This window comes from Colobus angolensis, unplaced genomic scaffold (genome assembly GCF_000951035.1).
Source record: "Colobus angolensis palliatus isolate OR3802 unplaced genomic scaffold, Cang.pa_1.0 Scaffold298, whole genome shotgun sequence".
In the NCBI taxonomy this organism is placed as follows: domain Eukaryota; kingdom Metazoa; phylum Chordata; class Mammalia; order Primates; family Cercopithecidae; genus Colobus; species Colobus angolensis.
Window position 1 is genome coordinate 4525488 of NW_012116243.1, and position 12334 is coordinate 4537821.

At 35.3% G+C, this 12334-nt stretch overlaps 1 protein-coding gene across 1 annotated transcript in view; it reads left to right on the plus strand.

Annotated features, from left to right (window-relative positions):
• Nucleotides 1-12334, plus strand: part of MAN2A1 (mannosidase, alpha, class 2A, member 1) — a 173321-nt gene that overhangs the window by 111099 nt on the left and 49888 nt on the right. Inside the window, exon 13 of the mRNA XM_011949322.1 lies at nt 10954-11119. Coding sequence (XP_011804712.1) covers nt 10954-11119 — 166 coding nt within the window. The remainder of the gene's footprint in view (nt 1-10953; nt 11120-12334) is intronic.

The window sequence follows — 12334 nt, forward strand, 5'->3', positions numbered from 1 at the left end:
TTTTTGAGACAGAGTCTCGCTCTGTCGCCCAGGCTGGAGTGCAGTGGCGCAATCTCGGCTCGCTGCAAGCTCCACCTCCTGGGTTGATGTCATTCTCCTGCCTCAGCCTCCTGAGTAGCTGGGACTACAGGCGCCCGCCACCACGCCCGGCTAATTTTTTGTATTTTTACTAGAGACGGGGTTTCACCGTGTTAGCCAGGATGGTCTCAATCTCCTGACCTCGTGATCCGCCCACCTCAGCCTCCCAAAGTGCTGGGATTGCAGGCATGAGCTACCACTCCTGGCCGCCAAGTAATATTTTCTAACATATAGCTTTCTAGAATATTTACTTAATAATATCATATTTTCCTTGCCATTCTTAGTTTAGAAACTAAGAATTTGTTAGTATTATTTTGTGGAATTCTTGCATTTGAGGAGAATAAGGTATTTGCAGAAATTGCTTAGTTGCCAACAGCAATTTTAGGTACTGCGATCATACTGTTTTGTGAAGGACAACTTTATATTTGCATTTGATCATGCAACATGCTTGTTTACCTTTCTTTTGAATCTAGGTTCATAATATTTTTGTCCATGATTTTAAGAATGATTTCTCCTAAATATAGAGAAAGGTGTGAAATAAACTTTCATGTGTTAGGAAGGTTGGGTAGCATTTACGGACTACTATATCCAAGTAAAATTCTAATTTTTATTGCTGAGAGAGTGTTCTGTACCTTAGTGTTGAATTTTTTTTTTCTTGTTAGAGCAGGCCATATTTGTTACTTAACCAGCTAGTAGCTTCCAGAAACCATCATTTAAAATGTTTCCCTTGCGAATACAGGAGAGAGGGCAAAGGGCTAGACCCACTTCATTTAATCTTTGCTTGGTCCCAGTTCCAAGGACCCCAAGCTCTTCTTGCTTGTTACTCTTTGCCCACCTCCCTCCTGTTTTCCAGGACTCAGGATTTTCTTTTTATATATCCTTGGTATGAAACTGGAAGTTAGTCCTCATTTTCAACAGGAATAGTGTAACCTGGTGTATTAGTTTCCTGTTGCTGCTCTAATAAATTACCAACAAACTTAATTCTAGTAAAAAACACACAAATGTATTATCTTATAGTTTTTGGGGTCAGAAATTCAAGATCATTTTCACTGGATTAACAAAATATTGGTAGGGCTGTTTCCTTCTGGCATCTCTGAGGGGAGAATCATTTCTTTGCCTTTGCCTTTTGTAGAGATGACCTGCATTCCTTGGCCTGTGGCTCCTTCCTTGTACATCTCATCCACTTGCTTCTGTTGTCACATAATCTTCTTCTCTGTTGGATCATCCCTCTAATAAGGACCCTTGAAAATACATTGGGCCCACCTAGAAAGCCTAGAATGAGCTCCCCATACCATGAGCTATAATTTAATCAGATCTGCAAAGTGTTTTCTGCTGTATAAGGTAGCATTCATAGGTTTTGGAATTAGGACATAGACATCTTGGGGTCATTATACTTACCCTATCATACCTGGAAATCTGATTTTTAAATTTCCAGTGGAAAAATTGATCTGTTTTCACCTTTCCTGCCTAGGCTATCAACTTGAAGCTATCTACTTCGTCTTCCTGCTTTGAGCCTTCACCTCTTAAGTTCTTTCTCCACCTGGCAACTAGAAGTAGGTGTTAAAAAGGAAAATTTGACCATGTTAAACCTTTTCCATCAACTTCACAAAAAGCTCCAAGCTCCTTGTAATGACTAAAAGACAACCCACTCGCCACTATGACTTGAGTTTTATCTCCTTTTCTAACTTCATATAACTGCATTTTAGAGGTTCACTTTACTGTGTAGCTTCTAGTGGTAGCGGCCTATATATCTTGAAAATAACATTATTTCCTGTATATCTGTGGCTTTATAACTAGAAAGGATTTCCATGCTTCCTTTGCTCTTTAAAAAATTTCTTTGTTTTTGATGTTATTGTTCTGAATTTTTCTAATAAACACGTAACTTCTTGTAGAATAGTGTTTACACCTAAAGCTATTAAAAGGAATTTTAGCATATTCACTGATAACCCTAGAACCTAGAGGAGGTAACTATTAACAACAGTTTCTTTTTAGAATTTCATATATTTTTATATTTCACTGATTATTATTTGTATATAATTCAGAATATTCTTTTGTATTTAATAATGCAACATTTTCTTTTATTTAAAAAATCTTTATATTTAATGATTATTAATATTCTAATACATAAGTATACTTTTAATTGTTAATGTGTTCCCTCAATTTAATATTATATTGATTAGCTAATACAATGTTTTGAATAGTATTGTTTAGATATTTACATTGTTTAGCTGTGGAAATAGTTAAAATATTTTTTGTTTACTGTATTTCTGTTTTTCTCCTTACACTAATTTTTTTTTTTTTTTTTTTGAGACAGAGTCTCACCCTGTCACCCAGGCTGGAGTGCAGTGATGCAACCTCAGCTCACTATAACCTCCACCTCCTGGGTTCAAGTGATTCTTGTGCCTCAGCCTCCTGAGTACCTGGGACTACAGGCACACGCCACCATGCCGACTAATTTTTTTATTTTTAGTAGAGACAGGATTTCGCCATGTTTGCCAGGCTGGTCTCGAACTCCGTGCCTCAGGTGATCTGCCTGCCTTGGCCTCCCAAAGTGCTGCAATTACAGGCATGAGCCATCACACCTGGCCTTTTTACACTAAATTTCTAAGAGTAGGAATCATTGGATTAAAAGTCAGACAATTTTTAAGTTATAGTGTTTTCTGATTATAAAATTATAAATACTAGATATAAGAAATGTATAAAGTATGAAAAATAATTATAATGCTACCACCTAACAATAAGTATTGCTAATATTTTGGCAAGTCATCTTTCTCTTCTTTCTTGCCTTCTTTCATAAGATGATTTTAATATTCTTTTAGTATTTACGTAGAGAAGCATAGATGACTTATAATCTAATTCAAATTATTACTTTTATGTTGTTTTATGTTATCATTTATATTTCCTTATATATTTACCTCTCTTTGTGCTCTTCATTTTTCCCTGCAATCTCATGTTTCGCTCTATGATTATTTTCTTTCTGCCTGAAGACTTAACACTTCTTCCAGTACAAGTTTGCTGGTAACCCATACACTCGGTTTTTGTTTCTCTGAAGGCATCTTTATCACTTTCTAAGGAAATTTTTGCTGGATATAGATTTTTAGGCTGGCAGTGCTTTTTTGTTTCCTCACCACCTCAAATATGTAATTCCATTTTCTCCTGGCTTCCTTAATTCTTTTGGCATGTCAGCTGATGATCTTATTGTTGTTTCTTTGAACAGTGTAATCTTATTTTTACAGGCTGCTTCTCAGATTTTGCCTTTTCATGGTAGATTTAACATGACACACCAGGTGTATTTGCTTCATTTGGGAATCACAGAGTATTTTTTGTATCTGTGGGTTAGTCCCTTGCTTTAGTTTTGGAAAATTCTCAGCTATTGAGATAATTCTGTTGTGCTATTTTCTCTTTTATTTCCATCTACACATATCCTATTTCACATATTAGATCTTTTCACTGAGTTGCCTGTGTCCCTAACATTCTTTTCTGTATTTTTTTCACCACTTCAGTTTGTATATTTTTTATTGACTTCTCTTTTGCTGAGTTAAATATATTTATTCTGCTGTTGTTAAAGACGTCTGTGGAATTTTTAATTTTAAATATTTATCCTTTTAGAATTTCATTTGATTATTTTGTAATATGTTCATTTCTATGGTAAAATTCTCTATCTTGTCCTCTACTTTAGTCATGTTTTTCTCTTTCCTTGAACATATTAATTATGATTTTAAAGTCACGTCCGCTAACTTCAACATCTGGGTCATGTATGGTTCTAGTTTCTTTTTTTTCTTGGTGTTTAGTCATGTGGCTCTGTCTTATGTGATGACTCTTAATTTCATATTGAGTACTAGACAATTGTGCATAAAATTTAGAGAGACTTCTAGAAAATATCTTCTTCTAGATAGATATTGTTCCAATCAAGGACTGTGTTAAATTGAGACTGATTTATTCAACCTGTTGTTCCCCTGGCTTTCTAAGTAAGTTTTCAACTAACAGCCTGCTTATATTCTGTAGGCCCTATCCCCTGGGGGGTTCTGGAATGTCATGAGATGTCTCGGCTCTACTTTTCAGAAGCTTTCTGTTTAGGTTTGAAGCTTCCCTTTCTGCGCAGCCTCAGTATTTGGCGCTTGTCGTAATGAAAAAATCAACTGTGTACCTGAATCCTCCCAAAATCTCCACAAAATGCTCTTTTGACCTCTTTGTTCTCCAGTGATTTCTTCCAGACTTTTCACTAGGTTTTGCATGGAACTCACAGCCTCTCCCTTGCTGAGAACTGGCATGCCCCAGAGTGAAAATGACTGCCGAAGGCTGGTCGCTTTTCTGAAGTTTTTTCCTCTCCTCAGCAGTTTTCTGTTGCCCTCAGGCAAATGATTATTACTGTTTTTATCTGACTTTTCTCATTGGCTAGTAGAAGTGAGAGCTCTCGTTTGTTGACAGCTACTCCATTTCCCCTGGAAGTGGAAACATCATTTATTTCTCAACTTCAATTTGACAAAAGTAAAATGCTCACCTTTTTTTTCATTTGAGTGTTTATATTTCTGTTGATTTGTAAGAGCACTTTACAAGTTTTACTAATTTATTTATTTATTTTTTTAGTTTTTGTTCTTTAATCTTATTTTTACGATAGAAAAATTTTTAGGTTTTTGTTACCAAATCTGTCAGCCTTTTACTTCATTGTATTTTTCAGTTATGGCTAGAAAGACCTTTTGTACCACAGATTATAGATTTTATTTTTTCTACTAATTTTGTATCTTTTTTATGTTTGAGAATTTATGTTTATCTGGAATCAGTGTTGGCATATTGTTTTAATGTATCTGTGTAACCATTCGTCTTGCTCATCTGTTATTAAGGATGTATGTATATTATAGAACTGTTTTGCCCAGCTCATGATCATTTTCCCTCCCTCACCTTTCTTTGAAAAAATGGAATTCCGTGGGATTTTTGGTTGGCACTACGTAAGACTTATGAATTAATTTTGGGAGAGTTGTGCTTTTGCATTATTTTAGTTTTCTTGTTTAGAAAGATATATCTCTTCATTCATTTTTATGTTCTACTAAATGACATTTTTTTCATTTTCTGCATATATTATACATTCTGCTCATTTTGTATAAAATTAATTTTCTATTTTGATTGGTCTCCTGATAATTCTTAACCTTCCTAACTGCCGTGTGTATGTGTGTGTGTGTGTGTGTGTGTGTGTGTCTGTGTGTGTCTGTGTGTGTCTGCATGCGTGTGTATGCATCCCATGACATGCTATACATACCTTTGTCTTATTGCCTACCCTGTTATATTGAACTTACCAGTGTGTTTCTGTGCCTCCCCCTCCTAGACTGTAGGTACCTTGTTGACTGGGTTTATGTATTCACATTCATAAGTTTATAACTACACATACCATACAGCATCTTTCTCTCCTTTCTTTGCTTGCTTTTTAACTTAGCCATAAGCCATATTGTTACTTTGAATGTGTATTCTCACCACTACCATGTTATCAGAACTCTTGTTTCAGGATATCTGTATTATCACATATTAATTTCTTTTATTTAGATTTATGCGTGCCTTACACAAAAAAAGGATTTATGACAGCTCATTGACCTGGGTTTGTTAAATCGTTCACTGTACTACCCAGTGTGATGATGTACCAGGGTCCTTGGTCACGATACCATGAGGGTCTTGTAAGGGGAAGGAGAGAAGTGAATTGTTATTGAGATTCTTTTTTGTGCTTGGTCTGAGCTAGGTGGTTTTCTAAACAGTTTATAATTCAATATTAACAATAATCTTGTTTCTCGATTTTATAGATGAGGATATTAAGTCTTGGGGAAGAGAAATAACTTATCGAAAGCCTCTGAAACTCTAAGTGACATGGTGGGGGGTTTGAATGTGTCTGACTCAGGAGTCTGACTCAAAAGCCCAAGAATCACACAATTGTGATTGAAGATCTAGTATAACTCAAAAAGACACTCTTAGTTTTTAATGTCTTGAATTTTTTCCTGCCAATATGGTAAGCATTATATTTTAAACCTAGAAAACAAAACGGAATATATCAAAAGAACTTCAGATTTAGATTTTGCAACTTTTGTTAACATGTAAATTCATATGTTTCCATATTCAGAATACTGTATAAAGCTTAATATTTTTCTTTAGGTTATGTTCCAGTAATGAGGCTACTTAGAGAAAATGAATGCATTCTTGTTTGAAATGATTTTTTTAATATGTTGTCATTGATTAAGAGTCAGACAAAATGAGCTCTAGTTTTTGCTTTGTTCTTAACTTTCTCTGTAATCTTGAATGTGCCATTTTCCCCATCTTTACACAGGGATTAATTATATAATTTATGTTTTTGAAGAATTAACACTTTTTAAGGAATTAAAATAATCAAAATGGAACTGCTCTGATAAAACTATACAACCCCAGATTAGTAGATACTATTTACAAGTAATAAATTCTCTAGTGGCCGTTTTCTGCCCTGATCATTCATTAAGTATTGAACATTATTCTGTGCTAGGTACCTATGGTAAGCACATGAAATTACAGTTAATATTCTTATGTCTTTTGGTGTTTGCTTAACTGATTTTAAAGTGCACTTACAAATAACTTGAAAAAATACATATTTTTTTAATCTTCCTACACAATCATAAAAATATGTATGTGGCTTTTAAAATGCTTCCTCAAATATTGTTTTTGCTTACTTCATGCGGTGAGGTCATAAAATGAACTCCTTAGTATATATTGCAAGTTTTTTTCTATTCCAGTGTTCCAGTATATAAATTTTCTTTCACAAATACAATATACATGAAATATAAGTAGCTTATTGCTTATCTGAGCTTCTTGAGGAGAGAGACTCTCTGGGGATACTGGCATTGCTGAGGAGAAAGTTCTTCACATGTGAATTTGGAACTAAGGGGGTCTGCACAGGAAACTTCAGCTGTCACAACTGTCACAAAGATCCTTACATGCCTGGCCTGTGAGTGAAGTAGTTAAGAAGATGGGTGTGGGAGTAAAACTGCATTCTAAGCCCTATTGTGGCACTTTTTAGCTGGGCCAGTCTTGGCAACATTCCTGCTCTTGTTGAACCTCAGTTTCCTTATATGTCCATTGAGAAGGATGAAAGGTTGCACCTCACGGGTTGCCCATGCAGGCTTGAGGACCAGCCCAGGCATGCGGGATGCACTCTGAATGATAATTCCAAGGTCCATCTGACCAAGGGGCATGTTCCTTCCACTTTGTACTGCAGCCAGTCCTAGAAGGAAGCCTGTGTGGTCCTAGTGTGTGATTCACATTTTAGTGGGCACTGATGAGATTTACTTCAAAGAGAAAACTCAGTATTCCATAGTTGTCTTTTTTAACATGATATGAATTACTTCTATGAAAGGAGTGAAGGAATTTTTAGTATACCCATCCTCAGTAGAATCTTCAAGGACAGCCACATTTACACTGTGATTCTTCCATAAAGTGATTCCCAGTTTGATACGAGCATACAGGTGTTCTTTCATTTTTCTCCATTCCTTTTTCTCCAGTGAAAGTAGATTATCTTCTGCCCTCTAATTTGATTGGCAGGTAACATATGAGTGCTTTTTCTTCATGAGGTGAGAGTTATTCCTTGTATATGGAGAACTGAGATAATTGCTCATAACCCTGAATTATGAGGGCCAATGTCACAATGAGAACTAGGATGCTGGACGTGACTTGGTGACAGATGATAAGTAAGAAGCTAATGCTGATGTGGTGGAAATTGAGAAGAGAAAAAAAGCACTGAGCTTCCAGCTAAAATTGAAATTAACCCTCCCCATTCTGAAGATATAAACATAATTCTTTCGTTAATGTGGATCAAATATTGTTAATTTTCAGTAAGTGAGTATGATATTATGATATGATACTGAAACTTGTTGGTTTCATTCACAACTGGAGGGCCTGAAAGCACTCATGTTTGGGGATGTTGGCCATATAACGAATGTTGGACTACCAAATGTGATGACAATGAAAATTAAGTTAATTTATGATGGTGTACTTATTTCTAAAGGAAATATCTATATATGATCATCCTTTTTCTGTACTCTACTTAAAATGTACATAGATAGGAGTTTGTGTGTCAGATAAATTTGTACTGTGATGCACATAAAAAACATGCTGTGAATCTCTATGTTGAAAATTATTTTCTTAGTGCAGCATTATACTCATTATATACTCTACACATTTAGTTTTTGAATAGATTCCTGGTATGATAATTACATAATCATTCAGTACAGTAGAAACATCATTACGGTCAAATGCTAATTAGCTATTAAAATGAAACAAAATAGAACCTAGTTCACAGCTTATTATAAAAAGTGATTTAATAGGGTGCAAAACCAAATATATGGTTAAAATTATTGTTTGCATTAAGTATGAGTATTTTTTTTTCATAGAAGGAATTAGTGTTCTGGATGCTTGTTATCTAATTTATTGTTTGGGCACACATTATAGTATCACAACCTTCATGACCTTTCACTGTAGTGGAGCACCCAGAGAACATGCCATAGGGATTCTAGGCTTAGTGTGACTACGTATACCTCAGGGCTGCTACAGAATTAGGAGATTAGCCAAAGGTTTCAGGCCACCATTTTCTCAAGTTCTTTAAATACTAGCTCCATAAGCCTCTGGGAACATGGGTTTCAGTGGTAAATCACTCATTTCTGGAGGTCTGGTTTGAACATCTTTGGTGCAGAGAATGAGTGATCCACCACTGTTTTTCTTCCCGAGTGCACCTTAGAAATATAGGACAGTCCCATTAGTAATAATGAATCCTGGCAGTTGCAGTTCGCCAGGTGTGTTTATGAATGGGGAACAGTCGGGAAATGTAATCTGTGGTAGGAGGGCTGTGGGTGGCTGCCAGTAGGTTGACAAATCTTTGAGGTAAGTCTGTTGAGCATACCTCTCAAGAGGGCATCACCCTCCCTCTCCTTAAGAATTGCTTCTGTGCATAAAATGGGATTTTATTTAAGTACTAGGAGGATTCAGTGCTCTTTGTAAATATGTTTGTGACTATGTGGTTTCATCTGTTCATCTCTTGTATACATATGGAATCTCAGTGAACATAAATAATAACAAATTAGGTCTTGTTATCCTGACACATACTATAAGCCTAATAGGAATTAGAGACATTCTTAATGTCATCATCACCTTTGGTATCTCAGAATGTTGCTTTAACATAAATGCTTCTGATGAACAATTTATAAGTCTAGTGTCATGGATTTTGTGTTATATCCTCTTTCTTTTCCTTCATTTTTCCTGTTATCTTTTTTCCTTTTAGTTTTGGCCCCTGTAGGTATTCATTTTATTTCTTATTGAACACTTTGTAATGCAGTTAAAGCAAAAATATATAGAACACATATGCAGGATGGAAGAATACTGGTAAGCTTGGTGCTACCATCTATAGCTACAACGTGTTGGGGGAGAGGTGGTTGTTATCCAACTATTCAGTGTGTTCCTGCAGTTACAAAATTGTATAGGAAAACGCAAATATTTCAGATCATGAAAATATGCACTAGTGAATCAGTGAGTTATATTAGTAGTCCAGCATTTGTCCACCATTATTTCTAAGAGTCCACTCTTTGAAATACTCTTTGATTTATTTGAAGACAATATGATGCAAATTGATTATAAATTATAAAATTATAAACCTTGTAGAGGATGCAGATTTCATGAAGTCTGCGATGTTGGTGGTCTAGAATGCCTCTACTCGCAGGCAAAGCCATGAAAGAATGAGAATCTGGTAGAGTTATGCTAGTAAGAAAATCAAGGCTGTTGGGTACTTCAACTGAGAATTATTTGAATATCAGAACTGGGAGAGGATTTTAGGAAAAAATAAAGTCCTTAAATATTTTTTTCAAATATAGTTTATTAATAAAACCATCATGTAAAAATTAAATGTTATGTGAAGGATGTCATAATATGCTGGTATAAAATATTGGAAAAATTGTGCCCCAAATTTCAGTTCATTTTTGTTTTTGTTCATACCAAAAGTTACACGTAGTTGCAAATATTGCCTAAACTTATTTTAATAGTTTGCATTTTCCTTTTTCTGCCTAATCCCAATCAATCTTTTTTTCCACCATTACTTACTATAAAAATTTGGGGCCCTATTACAAGTGGATTGGCTTCAAGTTACCTTTTTTTAGAATCAACTTTCTTTAATAATAAAGTCCTATTGTATATAAAATACGTGTGTGAATTATGTGATTCTCCACATATAGCCATACATTCTTAGTGGTCTAAAATGAATATTAGATTTTTACCTGGAACTAATTGTGACAAAATTGCAAACAAATTGTGAATTTTTTTATTCGGTGAGATTAGGTAGGGATCAGGGTATTAGTTGTATGGAGCTGATTCTTTTAGATAGATGAATAAAACCGTATTTATATAAGTCTTTTTCTGGGATACAGAAAAGCTTTATTACAAATCTATGAATATCTTCCATTTGTAAAGCATTAATTCTTTAGAAAGGGCTTCTGAATCATTATTTAATTACCCTTTTTACTGTGTGATATTTGTTGTGATGAAATTGCCTGTTCTCTGAAAGTTCTCACAGAAAGTTCTCACAGAATAATTCTTCTCTATGAGTTGGCTCTATGACTGTGCATGAACTGAAGTATTATGAAGAGTATGAAAAACATTAGCCGGGTGTAGTGGCATGCACTACACCTGCTACTCCTAGCTTCTCAGGAGACTGAGGTGGGAGGATTGCCTGAGCCCAGGAGGTTGAGACTGCAGTGAGCTATAATGTCACCACTGCACTCCAACCTGGGTGACAGAGTGAGACCGCTATCTCAAAAATATGTATGTATACATATATGAAAGAAGTACAAATATTTTGAGATCCAAATAATGAAGCAGCTGTTTTTGCAGGTACCTTGTGGTCTATAATCCTTTAGAACAAGACCGAATCTTGGTGGTCTCAGTCTATGTGAGTTCCCCCACGGTGCAAGTGTTCTCTGCTTCAGGAAAACCTGTGGAAGTTCAAGTCAGTGCAGTTTGGGATACAGCAAATACTATTTCAGAAATAGCCTATGAGGTATGTTTTGGCCATAGAACTTAAGGAGGCATTGTAAAACAAACCTAGCCAGTATATAATTTACGTATGTACAGTAGCCCCCATTTAGCCATCATGTTGGTGTATGTGAGGTGATGAAAGTTGTAAATACCAGAGAGTTTAACTGGCGGGTTAAATGACACTAAAGGAAAAATGATCCCGTGTTCCCTAAAATGTTAATTTCTTTGTTAGTGTATATATTGTATCTTATTATATATTGTTCATATGTATATTGTATATCTTTGTAAGGATGTATACTGTTTATTCTAAGGTGATGCAGTAATTATTACTCATAAAATTTTGAATGTTTTGGTCTAACTGAATTTAATGACAATTATGCATATTGAAAGTGAGATAAATACCACCCTTAATAACTTTGGATAGTTTTAGGTTTTCATTGTAAAGGTGACATAACACACCATGGAAGATAAATGCCCTAAAATAATTAAGATGCTGCTTTTTTGAGATATAATTGTGGAAAATCTGTGCTTAAGTAATAGATATTTTTTGTGCCAAAGTTTCTTAAAATAAGCAATGTTAAACTGATCACTGTACCACTAGAAAGGTTAAACTTTTAAAATCTGGAATGTAATTTAAACTGCACTTCTGGAGATACAGCCATAAACTAGGAACTCTTAAGAACTGTTTCCACTTGACAAAAGCTATTGCTAGCTACTTTTGTTATTATATTTCGAGACGGAGTTTCACTCCTGTTGCCCAGGCTGGAGTGCAGTGATGCGATCTCGGCGCCCTGCAACCTCCATCTCCTGGGTTCGAGTGATTCTCCCGCCTCAGCCTCCTGTAACTGGGATTACAGGCATGTGCCACCATGCCTGGCTAATTTTGTATTTTTAGTAGAGATGGGGTTTCACCATGTTGGTCGGGCTAATCTCAAACTCCTGACCCTGTGATCCACCCTCTAGCTACTCTTAAATATGCATAATCTTTTAGATAGAAAGGTGAACTATAATATAAATTTTGGTCAGATTTTACAGGAAGCTTTCCATCTAGAAAATGGAACCATAGCTCCTGGAAAGCAGGGGTCATGTCTTTTACTGTGTGCATTTTCCATGCTCTGTTCAGTGTCTGCTGAACTTCAAGCATTTGATTGCTAGTGCTGACTGAACTAACTTGTTTAATATTTATATTATGTTTATCATTTTTATATACCAAAATATCATAATATGGCAAAAAAGT